The sequence below is a fragment of the Poecile atricapillus genome, chromosome 24 (assembly GCF_030490865.1).
Source record: "Poecile atricapillus isolate bPoeAtr1 chromosome 24, bPoeAtr1.hap1, whole genome shotgun sequence".
Lineage (NCBI taxonomy): Eukaryota > Metazoa > Chordata > Aves > Passeriformes > Paridae > Poecile > Poecile atricapillus.
The window spans coordinates 5,406,218-5,422,135 of NC_081272.1; the positions used below are offsets into that span (position 1 = coordinate 5,406,218).

The 15,918-nt window shown below is 46.8% G+C and overlaps 1 protein-coding gene across 4 annotated transcripts in view; it reads right to left on the bottom strand.

Annotated features, from left to right (window-relative positions):
- The window catches only part of KPNA6 (karyopherin subunit alpha 6), a 17,964-nt gene continuing 2,046 nt past the window's right edge, over positions 1–15,918 (bottom strand). Inside the window, exons 1-14 of one of the 4 annotated variants that reach the window (XM_058856624.1) lie at positions 15,223–15,357; positions 9,089–9,198; positions 8,283–8,378; positions 7,495–7,594; positions 7,112–7,206; positions 6,024–6,155; positions 5,763–5,851; positions 5,153–5,252; positions 4,206–4,369; positions 3,461–3,539; positions 3,257–3,382; positions 2,587–2,714; positions 1,912–2,090; positions 1–1,090 (exon numbers count right to left, since the gene is read on the bottom strand). In XM_058856624.1, coding sequence (XP_058712607.1) covers positions 906–1,090; positions 1,912–2,090; positions 2,587–2,714; positions 3,257–3,382; positions 3,461–3,539; positions 4,206–4,369; positions 5,153–5,252; positions 5,763–5,851; positions 6,024–6,155; positions 7,112–7,206; positions 7,495–7,594; positions 8,283–8,378; positions 9,089–9,198; positions 15,223–15,226 — 1,587 coding nt within the window. In that variant the 5' untranslated portion in view covers positions 15,227–15,357 and the 3' untranslated portion in view covers positions 1–905. Of the gene's footprint in view, positions 1,091–1,911; positions 2,091–2,586; positions 2,715–3,256; positions 3,383–3,460; positions 3,540–4,205; positions 4,370–5,152; positions 5,253–5,762; positions 5,852–6,023; positions 6,156–7,111; positions 7,207–7,494; positions 7,595–8,282; positions 8,379–9,088; positions 9,199–9,529; positions 9,885–14,947; positions 15,179–15,222; positions 15,358–15,918 lie in introns of those variants that run through there. The other 3 variants (XM_058856623.1, XM_058856626.1, XM_058856625.1) reach the window with 3 other exon arrangements.

Below are 15,918 nucleotides of genomic sequence, written 5' to 3' on the forward strand. Positions count from 1 at the left end.
AAACCCAGAATTCAGCCCATGTTTCTCATGGAAAATAAAGTATTTCAAGTAAAGATGAAGTTGGGTTTCAGCATTTCAGAGCTCTGAGATCAGTCAGTACAATGCAAACCAAACCTGTGCAACAGCAGCTGTGCTTCCTGCTCCAAAAAAAATCCACCCCAGTTCCCATCTTTGGGCTCTTGTTGCTTTTTTTTTGTTGTTGTTTTTAATCCTTTGAAATACCACTAGCAGTTCTTCAAAACAAACAAAAAAAAATCTAGACAAAGGGAAGCAGCAGGAAAAAAAAAAAACAACTTCCCAGCAGTGAGAGAACTTCTCATTTTTCTGTCCATTTTCAGTATTTTTCCTCAAAGAACTGGTCCTGGGTTCACCAGGACTGTCCACCTGAAGGAGGAAGGCCAGGGCTAAACTTTGCTCTTGGCATATTAAAGAGTCTTTAATAAAGAGTAACATGTGCAAAAAAAAGAAAAAAAAAAAAGAAAAAGGAAAAAGAAAAAAAAAAATTAAAAAAAAAAATTTAAATAGATCAACCCACGTTTTGCAGAATTACTGTGGCCAGAACAGCTCCCTCCTCTCTGTGTCTTTACCCAACCCAAGGCCAGAGTACCCGAGGTAAAAACTGCATTGGGGAGACACCACCACAAAGAAGAAGCCACCAAGAGGTGCCACCTGTCACCTCTGTGTCCATCCTGCCTCCAAAGACAAGGTGAGCAGCAGCCCAAAGGAACAAGGAGCAGAAATTCCCCTTCTCTCCAGGACCGTGGTTTGTATTTGTAGAGTTTTCCTAACCAGGTGGAGTGGGTGTCCAGCCTTCCCAGCCAGGACCAGCAGCTGCTCTCCCATACTTCCCAGAAAGTTTGTGGTGGTTTTTTGGGGTTTTTTTTTCCTAAGGATTTTCCCCAGGATTATAGCTGGAATCCTTCCATGGGAGCCTCAGATTGCTGGAAGATGTATTGCTGCTGGTTCTCATCCACCTGGGGAGCCACGGCCGCGTCATCCTCCACCCCAAAGTAGTGCTCGATCAAATCAAAGGCTTTCTGGTAGATCTCCTGGTTCTCGTGGCTCTGGAGGAATTCTATCTTATCCAAACCTTTTGAGGGAAAAAAATAAGTGGAATGGGATGAAACAAATCCACATCTCCATCTCTGAAAGAATTCTGTGAGCAGAACACCTAAATCCAACTGTTCCAAAGCTGCCCTTGGATCTCATCACTGCCAGGCTGGTTTAGCTCTTCCAGATGTGCTCCCAGCTGCAAGCTAATCCCAGATTCCAGTGGAATTAAAAATGAGGAATTTGGTAGCTGCAGGGGGTAGGGAGGAGCAGGGCCTGTCCCAGGAGCCTCCAGCTTTCACTGCCCCAATTAAATCCACATTTAGCATTTCTGCTGCACAGAAAGCATCAACGCACAGTGCACCCTCAGGAATTCCAGGAATTATCCTTCCAGGGAGAATCAGGACACTCAGAGTAATGAGAGGGCAAAGCACACTGCCAGCTCACAGGGAGTTTCAGACCAAAATAGGAACTTGCTCCTCCTCAAAGCATCGAGAGGAGGACAGAAAAAAATAAATAAAAAAGATCCATCAGCACCAAATTAAGTCACTGCAGGGAAAGGCAAAGTCTCCCTGGATCCCCAGTGTAAAAACTGGGTACAGCCAGAGCCATTTTAGACCCAGAACTGTCATTTTTTATTTAGCTCAGCTCATTCCTGGTTAGTATTTCCACCTGGTGCAAGCCACGATTTTCAGCTTGGGCTCCTGGTCAGAGTTTTAATTCCAAGTATTTTCTCATCACCCACTAAATGAGTTTGAAAAGATTTTGGAACAAATATAATACATTTTGGAATATAATAAACCCTTCAACAGAGCAGAAGAGCAACCAAGAGACTGCTGCAGTGCCCAAAGCCCCACCTACCATAGGCCTCCTCGATCAGGCTGCAGTAGGGGTTGATCCCAGTCCCACTCTGGTTGGCTTCCTGCTCTCCCAGCCTCAGGATGTTTTCCAGCCCATTCAAGGCCACCAGAACAATCTTGGAGTCCATGACAGTCAGCAGGTCACACAGAGGTTTGATACAACCCAAATTCACCAGGTACCTGCAGAGAGAGAGCAGCACCAGCATCACTGTGTGTTCAGCAGCTGGGAAGCATCACCTTTGCTCCACTGGAAAGCAAAGGAAAGAAGTTCCACTGAAATCCAGAAATTTACCTTAAAATACACATTTACTACTCTACAAGGTTCATTTTGAGCTGTTTATTTGCATTTGTACACAGCCCTGTCTTCAGAAATCTCTTTTTTTTTAAGGAAAGGAGCCACTTTTGAAATCCTGGTGCTACTCAAGTTAAGTCCAGACTGGAATTTAATGTCATTAAGTTTGGACATTTAGCCTCAACTACCCAAAGAGAGATGGAGAAAGTTTGGGATTAGATTATCTTCATCCAGAAGGAAATTACAAATTACAGTCCAGCTCTGCCTGCCTCAGTTACTCTCCACAATTTCTCCAAATTCCTCCTTTGCCTGGAAATTCCCCTCAAGGCAAAGCTCCCAGGAATTCAGCCAGGGTTCCCCCAGGAGGAGACCCTCAGGGAATACCTGATCTGCTCAGGAGTCCCTCCTGAGGTGGCGTTGGTGATGGCCCAGGCTGCCTCTTTCCTCGTGCGGAATTCTGCTTTCTGCAGGATTTCGATCAGCACCGGGAAAATATTGGCATCTATGACTGCCTGGGAAGAGAGGGCAGGGAGAGGGGTTGGGATTGGCAGCACTTCCCAAAAGGCTTCCCAGCACCTGAAAGAAACCTCCACCTCCATATCCCAACCCTGCAGTGGTTCCTGTGCTTTGTTCTTCAGACAAATCCTATTAAAAGCAGATATTCCCTAACCAGCACAGCAGACAATCCCTGGAATTTCATCAATACTGTGGGAATGCTGAAAGCTCTGCTCTGCTTCCCTGTGTAGATCAGGAAAAGGATAATTAAACCTCAACGAGCTCCAGCTCTTCAAAGGGATTGAGGATGGAGAAATAGGGGCTGTATCTCCTCTAATTCCAGTGATCCAACCTGTGGGATTCAATCCATGTGCTGCTGCCACTCCCAATTTTCATTCCCATTTTTTAGCTCATTGGCAGCAGCAAATTTGCAAATGACTGCAGAGTAGAGAGATGAACCAATCCAGCTCCTAAGGGTCAGGGTGAGGAAAAAGCTGCAAATCCTTGATGCTGAGCTTGGAAGCTGGGGTCACTGCAGGCAGGCTGGAGAAGACTGTACCTGGATTTGTGCTCTGTTCCCTGCTGTGATGTTGGATATGGTCCAGCACGCCTCTTTCCTGATGGATTCCTTGGGACTGCTCAATAAATGGAGGAGGCAAGGCAGGGCTGAGCAGTTTAGAATCACCTTTGGGAGAAAGGAAGCAGAAATGAGATCACCAGTGCCAGGCCCTGCATTCCCTGCAGGAAATTCCTCTCCTCTCACCTGGGTCTGGATGTCATCCCCCGTTACGATGTTGCCAACTGCTCGAAGTGCTGGGGAGGCCACTTTGTAATCGTTGTGCCTGCAGGAAAATTGTGGGAAGACAAACCCAAATCCATCAGAGCCCTGAGATATTCATGATGTTCCCTTCCCATGATCCCATCTGCATCATTTCCTTAGGATTCCACCCCCTGCCATACAGAACACAGGGTAAGCTGAGCATAGAGCGTATTGCCACTGAAAACAAAGTTACAACACAGTTTGATCCTCTGCATCCTGACTCCCATCTCCTTTTCCAGATTTTGGAGGAACAAAGCCAGGCTGATTTCTCCTAGCCATTATTCTTTGATTTGCCTCATAACCAGGCTTCCATTTGAAGTCTGAGAGCACACAGCACTCTGCAATCATTAAGGAAATCTAGGAATGGAGAGAGAAAGTTCTTACCAGTTGTCTCTGTAGTTGGCCCACACTCAAAAAATGGCTGAATTTCAGAAATTTATATGGATAATGTGAATTATCCATAACTTTTATCAGTGAATTTATAATTTTGGGGGCAGATGTTGAGACCAGCACAGGTATCTTTTCATAGTCTAGAGAAAAACTGGAAAATCTTTGGCTCAGGAAGCCAAGCCAGCAAATTCCAGCTGTGAACCTGCTCCAGATCAGCTCAAGTGCCTGGATCCCACAGGGGGTTTGGCTCTGATGGGATTTAGATGGGTTCTCACTCAGTTTCCTGACAGATACTCACATTAAGAGCTCCACCAGCCTCCTGCACACCCCTGAGTCCACCACAGCCTGGATCTTCTCGTTGGGACCATCGGACAGGTAGGACAGAGCCCAGCACGCGTCTGCCAGCAGGTCAGAGTCACTGTTGAACAACAATCGGGACAACACTGGCAGGCAGGGGGACACCTGCAACAACAGCCACCACCCAGGGTTAGTCACCAGGCCAGGACCACCACACCTGCAGGAAAACACCTCCTGCTCGTGCTGACTGCCCAGATTAAATCCTGGATGGCCACAGATCCCTTCTCCCAATCAGCAGCTCCTCATCAGCACCCAAAGCCACCTCAAGAGCTTTGTTGCTGCACTCAGATTACACTGAGGAATTCCACTGAGCTGTGGGAGTTCCTGTAAGAGTTCTGCTCCATTTCTGACTCTCAATATTTAGACCAAGTTCACCTCAATAACTGGATTTATATTTGCACTTAATTCAGATTTCACCCCTCACCACAGGCTTCCCAGCTTTGCTATGTGAAGTTTCACTTAAAAGAAGTGAAAACACGCTGATTTAAAACATTTTTGTGTAGCCAAAGGAGGATGAGATACCTGAAAAGCCAGCAGGACCTTTAGTTAGGTTCCCTGGACAGGGAAAGGGAAGATACCACAACTCACAGGAGTGAGTGCTAAAATGGTTTTTAGCATGTCCAGGTCTCAGAACTGGTCATCATTGAAGACTCAAAATTCCAGAGTTCATAAGAAAATGGTTGAGAGAAACTTTCTAGGGAAGCCTGGGCCCGTACCTTATTTGAGGGGTCCCAGCAGAAAAGTTGGGGAAAATTAAATATCCAGATCAACCTGAGCAGGAAAAACCTCACCCTGTGCCCTCCTCAAGTTCAACAGTCCAAAATAACCTAAACATCTTCACTGGGTGTCTCCCCACCACCTGGCTGCCAACAAGGCATTTCTTCTCACCTTATCAAATTCAGGAGGTGGACTCTTTCCTCTGCACAGGTTGGACAAGGCCCAGACAGCATTTCGTGTCATTGTCAGCCTGGTGGATGTGGTGAGGAGCCTGAACAGAGAATTACCAGGGGTTATTGTCCTTGAGGTGTAAGCAGAGGGAACCAAAAGAATTAAAACATTTAGTTCCAGTTCCAATTCAGCCCAGCCATCAGCAGAAACCAAGTGATACAAACTGCTCAGTCTGAGCTCAGGGTGAGGAGTCAGGCTGAGCCCTGGCTGACACCAGAAGCAGCAAAAACAGCCATGTGGGACAAAACCACACTTTTCCAGGGTGGGATGAAGATTCATTCTTGCCAGAGAAACAAGAGCCCAGGCCTGACAGATCTAAGGGAGGTGGTGTGAGAGACCTGACTCCAATCCCAACAAATCCCCAGCCCAAGCAGAGAGCAGGAGCTGAGGGACACCCACCTCACCCCCAGAGCAGTGTGAAGGAATGTCATCCACAGATTCCCTCTCCTCTGCACCAGAGGTTTGATTCCCAGGGATCCCACACTGCCAGGGAATCTGTGGGTCCCTCTCCAACACAATGGGAATCCCACAACTCCTCATGGCTACTCACATTAATAAGGGAGGAAGAATGGCACAGTTAAGGACATAATCTCTACACACAGAGCTGTCTCCAGCAATGTTCCCCAAGGCCCAGACAGCCTGAAAGGAAACAGCAACAGTTTTAGCATCCAGTTTCTAACAGGGAGAAGCAGGCAGTGTGCTGAGAAAGCAATTTCCCTGTAATTCCAGGCAGTTGGGATCACTCAATTTAAGCACTGCATTTTAAACATGAAATTTACTCTGAAATCCCAGAGTAAGGAGTGATCCTTACCTGCTCTTGAACATCCTCAAAGTCAGAGTTTAAGAGCTCTATAAATATGGGAACTGCCCCAGCCTCAATGACTATTTTGGTTTGTTGGGAAGTCCCCGAGGCGATGTTCGTCAGGGCCCACGCAGCCTCAAACTGAAAGGAGTGACAAATAAAATAAAATATAATAAAAGCAGCCTGATTCAGCAAAATAGCTCTCATTACATTCTGCCTACAATTCTGCTACAAAGGTTTTGTGAGAGAAATGAAGAGAGCACCTCAATACTCAAAGGATTTTATTTTCTTGAGCAATAAAAGAGCCACAGCTGCTCAAAGGATGAGCAAGAGATGTCACCAAAATGTCATTTCTCCTCCACAACCATTTCCCAGCAAGAAAAGTGAAGGGACAGAGTGCAGAAACACACAAAATAGAAATTTTTTTTTGTATTTCATCCAACATCCCAAAGATGCTGCGAGTTCAAGGGAAGCTGAATGGAATTTCCCTGCTTTTGCTTCTCTTTTTGTGGTTTAAAACCAGATTTCCATCCAGTTCTTCTGGAAATTAAGCCCCTCTGGCCAGAGGGCAGGGAGAAAAGAGGAAAGCAGTCACCAACTTGGATCAAATTCCATGTATGGAAGTCTCTTTGACCCCTCCAAAGAAACCAGGACTTATTACCAAGCTGGAAGGAATCTCAGGAAGCCACCCAGGCCTTCCCTCTGCCCCAGGCAGGATCAGCACTGACCAAACCCATTTCTAACATTTCCTGGCCTCTGCTTAAAAGCCTCCAGCAATGGAGGTTTTTCTTCCCACAGTTTCTTCCTGCAGGTTTATCCCATGGCTCCAGCAGCTCCCAGCAGAAATATCAGCTACAGGAAGGCCAAAATCTCTTCAGCTGCAGCTGAATTAGGTGATTTTTGCCAGAATTTTTCCAATAATTTTATTCAGAGCAATTTACTTTTTTGCCTAAGCATTACAGACTAGTTTTGTCTTTTATAGATCACATACACTGTATTTTTGGGGTTCAAAATATCATTTTCCCCTGACTGCACCTGTGGGTTCACAGGTTAAACAGCTGCACACTCTGAATAATTGATAACAGAATCTCCTTTACCTGTAATGTGCAATTTTCACTTCTTTTCAGAAATTCCACGAATCTCTCCACCACTCCCTGAGTGTTGATCACCTCATCTATTGGAGGATTTGGCTCTGAAACAGCAAGGCAGTGTCAGGGAGTGAACAGGCCTCAAGCAGGGGAGTAACAAGCCTCAAGTGTTAATTAAATTATCTCAAACTGGACTGAACCCAGCAGGGCAGCTTGGCAGAATCATTTTCTGTACAAATCACACAGCTGACAATCATCAGCAATACAAGAGATTATCACATTTCTAGATTATGGATATTTTTTTTCCCCCCAACCTGCAAAGCTTTTGTGCACAAACCCTTCTAAAGGCAGGATCTCTGTTGGATCCTGGGGCAGGGATGAGTTATTTTTACCTTTGGAGAGTAATTTCCTGAATTTCTGAGTGGTTGCTAGCTGTAGGTCAGGGTCATCTGAGAAAAGCATCTCCACCATCTCTCCTGTGATCAATCCCTCCTGAAAAGATGCAGAGGAGAAGAGAGAAATGGTTTCATTGCAGACTGAGACTATTTCAGGCACCACAGACATGACATCCTGCCATGATCTGGGCTCAGCCAGAAACCCAAGGATTCAAACCTGGGGATCCCAGCACAGCACTGAATTCCTGACAGACTCTTCCAGGACATTTCCAACACTGGTGGGGGGAATGGGATAAAAGGGGAGGACTCTGGAGGAGGATTTTGAACATGCAGCTGGGAATAACCCTTGATAAACCAGAGTGAGAAGCAGGATAGGGATCCCCTGGCATGGACTGAGCTTTGCAGGGCTCCATTTGTGTCCCTCTGGATCTCCCAGGAATAAATTTTCCCCTCAAGAGTAAATTTCCTCTTTACATTTTAGCCAAGGCTTTGTGGCTGCTCCAGCTGCCTGCACCAACTTACACAAACATTCTTGAAAGTAAGGGAATAAAAACCTTGGAGTTTGGCAGTTCCATGCAATCACACAATCCCAGGATGGTTTGGCTTGGAAGGAGCTTAGAGATCATCCAGTTCCACCCCCTGCCAAGGGCAGGGACATCTTTCACTATCCCAGGGTGCTCCAACCCCCATCCAACCTGGGAAAATTCCAGGGATGGGGCAGCCACAGCTTCTCTGGGAATTTCTCACCACCCCCAAAACATTAAATCTGTCTGAAGGCACCTTACCCCACACGTTGTGGAAGTAACATAGGAATCCACCAGGAGACTGTCAAACATGGAGTCATCCTCATTGATCAACTCCACATTCCTTCTTTTGAAGAGCTGGTGGGGACCAAAACACAGAGATTGTTATTAGAAAGCAAGGATGAACAGGCTCCACAACTCAACATTCTTGTTCCTCAACCAACATCCTTCCTGGAGTGAACCTGAGTAAAAAGTGGTCATTAACAGCAGCTCTGCACTCTCAGGATTAGTGTGGAACACCAACCTGCTAAGTCTTGCCCTCAAATATGCAAATGCCCAAATCACTGAGCCACAGGGGTAGGCAAATGCAGAATGTGACCAAAATCAGGAAAAAGCAGCTTGGATAAGGTAGCTAATAAAGCAAATATTTAGTTCCACACACATCACTTGGGAATCACCTCGTGCTTCCAAAAAAGAAATACACTCAGGGTTAAGAAATACATGCAGGCCATACTTTCACTTGCTCTTCCTGTTTCTCCAGGAAATAATCTCATTCACTAATTATACCTAAAAAAACACCACCACCACCACCTTTAAAATCAAGGATCTGTGAACAAAAGAAAAAAAAGAAACCTTGAGTAGCCCAAGAACAAAATGCTTGGAAAGCTCTCCACGTGAGCAGGGCCAAGAAAAAAAAAAAAAAAAAAGAGAAAAAAAGCAAGTTAGAAATGAAAAAATAAGGACTGTCAACAAACTTTAATGCACAGATCCTTGAAGATTCCAGTTGGGCAGCAGCACGGTGTGGGCTGTGGGAAGGCTGAACACAACCTGCTCAGGGTGACAGCTACCTGCTGCTCTCGTTTCTGTTTGCGCAGCTGAATCCCTTCCTCTTCTCTCCTCCGGCGCATTTCTTCGGGATTTAGGGCTTTGTTCTTGTAGCTCTTCATTCGATAGTTTTCTGTGAAAACAGGAGGAATTCTGCCTCAGGGTTCCTGTCACTGCTTCTGTGTGTCCTTCCCACAAAGCATGGAATAACCAGGTGAAACGCATTTATTTGCTCCCAGTGCCTTTGGTTTTTAGCAGGAATTTTTATTTCCCTGCTATCAGCACGGCATTTTTTTTCCAGACATTTATTCCCAGAGAGCAAAAACGCAACAGGATGAAGGCATGGGGTTTATAACAACAACAGAGCAGAGCTGGAGGTGAGGGACAGGCCATGTGTGTCCCACCAGGTGTTCAGGACTTACTTCTGCTGCTGTTTCAGAGCTGACAAATGCAGCAATTCCAACCTGATTCCTCCCGAGTTTCCCTCCCAGCCAGGGAAGGGATACTCCAGTATCTGGCACAGCTGAAGGCAGCCAGGGCCAAGCTGTCACTGAAGTATGGGAGGATAAAACCTCTCGCTGCTCCAGCTGGAACCCACTGCTTTAAGCATGGCAAAACTCCCCAAATTCTCCCATTTCTTTCCCATTATTTGCACATCTCTGCCTTTCTCAGAATAAACCCGAGACCCAACTCGCCCTGAACCAAGTTACTCCTTCAGAACTCATTAGAAAACAAATATTTTTGGGTTTTTTTCCCAGCTGCTAAGGGCAGGTGGAAGTTTGAAGTTTTATCTGCTCCTCATTTCAAGCCTGAGGCACCCTCAGCCCTGTGGCTCACAGAAAGTTTTCAGTCCCACTTATCAACTGCATCCAGCCACCCTGGAGACCTTCCAAAATCAACTGGAGAACTGTCAGACCCAAAATCCACAGCCAACCCAAGAAAAAACATCTACTAAATACAAATATCCAGCTTTTCATTACTAAGGAGAGAGAGAAAAAATAACTGGGAAAAAAACAATATTTTATCAGGAGAGGAAACAAAATACTTTCAGTTCTATGATTTCCCAAAACCAGCTAAAAAGACACCAAAAAAGAGAGAAACCTACAGCCTTTAGGGGTTTATATCTTACCATAAAATAGCCAGGTGTCACCTAGATAGAGATTTTAATTCAGAAAATATGTTTAAGCACCACTGTTATGTTTTTATTTTTATTTCCACCCCATTGTGGCTCATGCATGGAAGAGTAAGAGTTGACAGCTTAGTTCTCCAAACAATTTAAGAATTTTAATCCTCCTTTTGGAAAGCAAAGCCTCCAATTAAAAGGTGGTTTTGAAGAAAAGGAGGAAGGAAAAGTGGGGATACACAGGATTACCAGGCAGTCACATAAATAGCCAAGTGACACATGAGAGTTCAGCTGCCTCCAAACTCAGCTGTGCCAAAAGAGCCAGACTCAGGAACACTCAGCACCTTGTCCTTTAAGGTTTGGGTTTTTTTTTTATCCCAGAGCATCAAGAACTGTGATCCTGCAGGGAAATCCCAAGGATGACTCTTCAGGGTTGGTTGTCACCAAATTGCCTGTTTTTTCTCCCACAGTTTATCCCTGCAGATGGTTTCCATTGGTTTTTCCCAGCCCATCATCTCTGGCAATGCTTTAATGGCACGAGAATGCTGATTTGGGACATTCCACCCCATTTCCATGGCAATGGGTGTGAGAAATGCAGGATTGGGGCCTCCCAGTGAGCTCCTGACTCAGGAATTAAACACAGCAGGACAAATTCTGTGTTTGGAATGTTTCAGCACCAAACATCCAGCTCATTTTTGTTAACTCTAAATTCCAATCGGTGGGAATATTCCCAAAGCCATGAATCAGGATCTGGGAGCACCTGGGCTGTCAGGAATGGGGAAGGAATCCTCTGCTCCTAAGCAATTAATGCAGGGAAGAGACTCCAGCCACAGATTTTCATTTTACTCTGGAAATTTTTGCTTTTACAGAAGGTCCAGTGGACACTGAACTAAGAACCTCAGAGTTCACTCAAGAAAACAACAAATCTTGCAAGATTCATTCCATTTTAAAAAGTTCTGATCCAGCTTGGACAAAACATCCCTTCTGCTTTAGGAATCCCACAGTTCCCCAAGTTGTGCCTTTTGTATCTCCCTGGATTAGCAAACTTCATTCATAGCTCCAGGAAAAAGAAATAATAATAATTTAAAAAAATCAGTATTTGCATTTCAAACTTAAGGATGAAACTGAACTGAACAACACCTTCCCAATTTCCTGTGCAAAGAAAACCTCCTCAGGAGCTGGAAGAAATTTGGACCCTCTTGGCTTCACTGAAGGGAAAAAAAAATCCTCCAGCTGTCAAGAAGTTAGGAGTCCAAGCTGCCACACTCATAGATTGGAGGATGAGAAGGTATTTACCACTCAAAAGAAAGGAAAAACAGGGTTAAAGTTTGATTTTGAAGGCTCAGCAGGGCACTCAAATCCCTGTAAAGCCACTACAAGCTATGGCAGGAAACTCTAATTCCACAGTTGTTACTTTAACAGCTTCTGGATGTTCCTGGATCAGGAATCCAACCCTGCCTCTTCCCAATTTTCTGCAAGAAGCTTTTGCTTCCAACATTTTATTCAGCTGCTGATTAAACCCTGGGAGCTGAGTCACTGCAGGACTTGTGCTGCTGAGTCAGGGCGAGCAGAGCCTGCACTGCCAGACCTGACACGGCTCTTTTGAAGCCAAAATTCCCTTTCCCACAGGGAATATTCCACAGGGAATCTTCCAAAGGTGCCTGGGGACACACAGCCCGGCCAGGAGGGCTGACAGCTGCTCTTTGCAGTGGGGAAGGGTTAGGGAATTATGCAAGTGTAAATAAATACACTTGAGGAACTTCATCAGCACTAATCTGTCAATTAGTGCCTGCTGGGGACATTCCCAGCTCTTAGGTGACCTCCAAAGGCCCTTTCCATCCAAGTTTTCACTGGGATGGGATGAAGTTGGTGATTTATAATTTAAACTCCTCTAAATTAGTCATACTGCAACAAAATAAATGAAATGAACTGCTGGAGTTCATGGGGCAAACCTCATTCCTCATATTTCTACACTTCCCTGAAATCCCAGAGGATCCTCCCATCGCTTCCTAACTTAATTAACATCTCCAGAGGATTCTCCTAGGAAAAAAAAATGTGTCCAGAACAACTTTATTAAGTGGATTGAAACCCTAGAAAAAGAAGACTAAATCATCTGTACTACTTAAATAGAAATCAAATTAATAAACACATAAAATGTGTAAAAAGACAGCTCTGAGCTGCTATCAGAAATCAGTCAAAACCACATTTTTTTACTGTCACCAATAGTTTAGCAGTGAATTAATAGAATAAAAGGAAAAAATTCACTTTGTTTGCTCAGAAGACAGAGCAAACAAAGCTAAGCAGGAGAACAACTACCCAAAAAAATTCTGTCACATAACCCCAACCCTGGAATTCTGCATTTAAACCCTGGAAAAGCAGGGGAATTCTGCTGTGCTGACACTGGGGCAGGGCTGGTTTGTTCTCACAGGGGTTATTGGAGGGTTTGGCACCACCAAAGTCCTGCAGAGGCTCTTGCAGAGCTGTCTTGGAGCTCTGGGACACGCTGTGCTGGTAAATCCCTGAGCCCCGCAGTTATTTTGGCTCGTTCAGCTCCCGGCAGCCAGGGATGTGATATCACCACTGGAATGTGCAGTGCTGGGAGGGGGAAGGGAGAGGCAGAAATTCTCTTTGGGGGAAATTCACTCTCAAGACAGCATTTGCTTCTCAATCCTGAGGGTCAAGAGAAGATTAGGAAGAGTTTTGGAATATCTCTGCCCTGATGGAAAAAGAAACCAGCAGCTCCTCAATCCTTCCTCCTCCTGATTTGATTTTTTTCATCACAAAATTTGAGGGCTTTAAGTTCTCTTCTGGTTTATCCATTCTGAACATTCAGATTTCCTTTAAAAATGGACTGATCAAGCACAAGTGTCAGCTGAGAGTCACTTGGAACAGTCCCTAAAACAGGGAAAAACTTTAACTGAATCCACTCAAACTCAACCCAGGAAAGTTAGGGATTAAAACCAACCAGAAACACTCAGAGATAATTACAGAGGGATATAAAATTCCAAATAAATCCATCCCTTCCAACGTGTGCTTTGCCCCAGAAACAAACAGGACTGTGTGATTTGCTAAGCAGATTTACCTGGACCTCACCAGCCCCAGAACTGAAAGCCTGAAGGAATCAGGATTTCCCTCTTCCAGGGTTTTAATGATGAAAGTCTCCCCCTTGACAAAGTTCATGTTTGCTCTCCTGAACTAAAGCAAACAAAGCCCAAAACAGCCAATTAACTGTTAAATTCATCAGCCACGGGGGTTTTATTAAGAATTGAGCATTAATACTGCTCCATGGGTTAAACCAAGATGTCATTTGCATGGCAAATAAGGAACAAACTAATGATAATTTCCAACAGTATCATTAACTTAAAAAGAAAGAAAAAAACAGCCTTAGCTTGTTTCAAAATAATTCAAACACGGGGGATATTAAACTCTTACAGTGGTGGGAAGAAGGAGAAGCTTCTGTGCACAAAATTCTCAACTTCACATAAAACTTCTCCAAGAGTCTCCAGACATTCCTGCCAGGCCCCAGGACATTTTTCTCCTCGGAGCTGCCAGCCCAGGTTTTACATCTCAAGCCATAAATTAAGATTTCAAAGCTGTTCAGGGCTGGGAGGTGCAGCAGCCACACACAGATGTGGTCACTGACTTCTCCTGGAACACCACAGGAGGATTTGGAGGCAGCAGAAAAGTTCCTGATGAGATCCCAACAAGCAAGATCCCACCTCACAGGGCATTTCTGAGGCTTCAACCCTGGTTTGGAAGGAGCTGAAAGCTCATCCAGTGCCACCCCTGCCATAGGAGGGAAATCTTCCACTGTCCCAGGTTGCTCCAAGCCCTGTCCAACCTGGCCTGGGATAATTCCAGGGTTGGGGCAGTCACAGGGAAGAATTTCTTCCCAATATCCAACCTAAACTTGCCACTTTAAAGCCATTAAGCTTCTGAAACAGCTCTGGCTAAAAGGAAATATTGCAGGTGAAAAGTGGAAACATTTAAATCCTTATTTCCACAAGATCCTCAGTCAATTTGAAGGAAAACACAGCTACTATAGGCTTGGCTTTTCTACTTCATCCTTCCAAAGCCTGTCTTCCTACAGGAATCCTTTAAAAAGAAAAAAAACCAAACCAAACCGAAAAAATAAAAAAAAAACCAAAAAAAACCCCAAAAAACCCCCAAAAAACCCAAAAAAAGGCCGCCTCTTCTCCCCGAGCTGGGACCTCCCACATCAGGCACATCCAAACAAAAAGCTTCTGAAATTAAAGCACTTTTTGAAGGGGTAAGACTGAGCCGGGATTTATTTGCAGGGGACACAGACCTGCCTGCAAGAGGTGACACCGGTGCCCATCAGTGTCCTGTCACCCGCGGTGACACAGGGACAGCACGTGCACGGCGACACTGAGGGCTCAAGCTTTGCTTTAATCAAAGTCACAGCAACCCAAGCCTCAGATTTCCCATCCTGAAAGGTTATCAGAGCTGCGAGGAGGTTTGCTGGATTCTCACTTGAGAGGTCGGAATTGAACCGGAGCAGCGATCTGACAGCCCGGTGAGGCTTCAACAGCCCAAACAGCCCAAAGTTCCAGCGCTGACAGCCCCAAACCGGACTCTGAGAGCTCTCCCGAGCCAAACCCGGGGTTCTGCAGCACCGACACCCCCAAATCTCCGCTATTTCACCATTAACCCCCCACAGCTCCCGCTCCGCCCCGCAGCCCCCCAGAGCCGCTGTTGGCGCTGCCCGAAGCGGTCACAACCCCCGGGCCGCCCTCACCGAGAGCCCCCTGAAGGCCCCCGCGCCCCCAGAGCCGCCGGGAGCGGCCCCGGGATGACTCAGCGGCCGCGCCGGGCCCGCCGCCCTCAGCCCCGGGAGCGCCCGGGACGCCGGTGAGAGGCGAGGGCGGCGGCAGCGCGGGGCGGACGGGCTGTGCGCCGTGCCCAGCCTCGGGGCGCCTCCTCCGGCTCCACCCCATCCCCTCGGCCGTGCCCGGTGCTCCTCGGGCCGTGCCCGGTGCTCCTCGGGCCGCGCCCGCCCCTCAAGGCCCTCACCCATCGCGGCGGCTGCGGCGGCGGCTCCGGTGGTGGCGGCGGCGGCCAAAATATGGCGGCACCGGGCGGGGCGCGGGCCGGACGGCGGCCGCGCGGGGCCAAAGTTGTGCGCGCGGAGAGCGGCGGGGCGCGGCCGCGGGCCTCGGGCGCCCCCAGCGAGCGGGGGAGGAACTGCCCCGGCGGCCGCGTCCTGTCACTTGTCCTGTCACTTGTCCTGTCACTCGTGTCCTGTCACCTGTCCTGTCACTTGTCCTGTCACTTGTCCTGTCACTCGTGTCCTGTCACTTGTCCCGTCACTCGTGTCCTGTCACTTGTGTCTGTCCTGTCAATCGTGTCCTGTCACTCGTGTCCTGTCACTCGTGTCCTGTCACCTGTCCTGTCACCTGTCCTGTCACTCGTGTCCTGTCACTCGTGTCTGTCCTGTCACTCGTGTCCTGTCACTTGTCCTGTCACTCGTGTCCTGTCACTCGTGTCCTGTCACCTGTCCTGTCACCTGTCCTGTCACTCGTGTCCTGTCACTCGTGTCCTGTCACCTGTCCTGTCACCTGTCCTGTCACTCGTGTCCTGTCACTTGTGTCCTGTCACCTGTCCTGTCACTCGTGTCCTGTCACTCGTGTCCTGTCACTCGTGTCCTGTCACTTGTCCTGTCACTTGTCCTGTCACTTGTCCTGTCACTCGTGTCCTGTCACCTGTCCT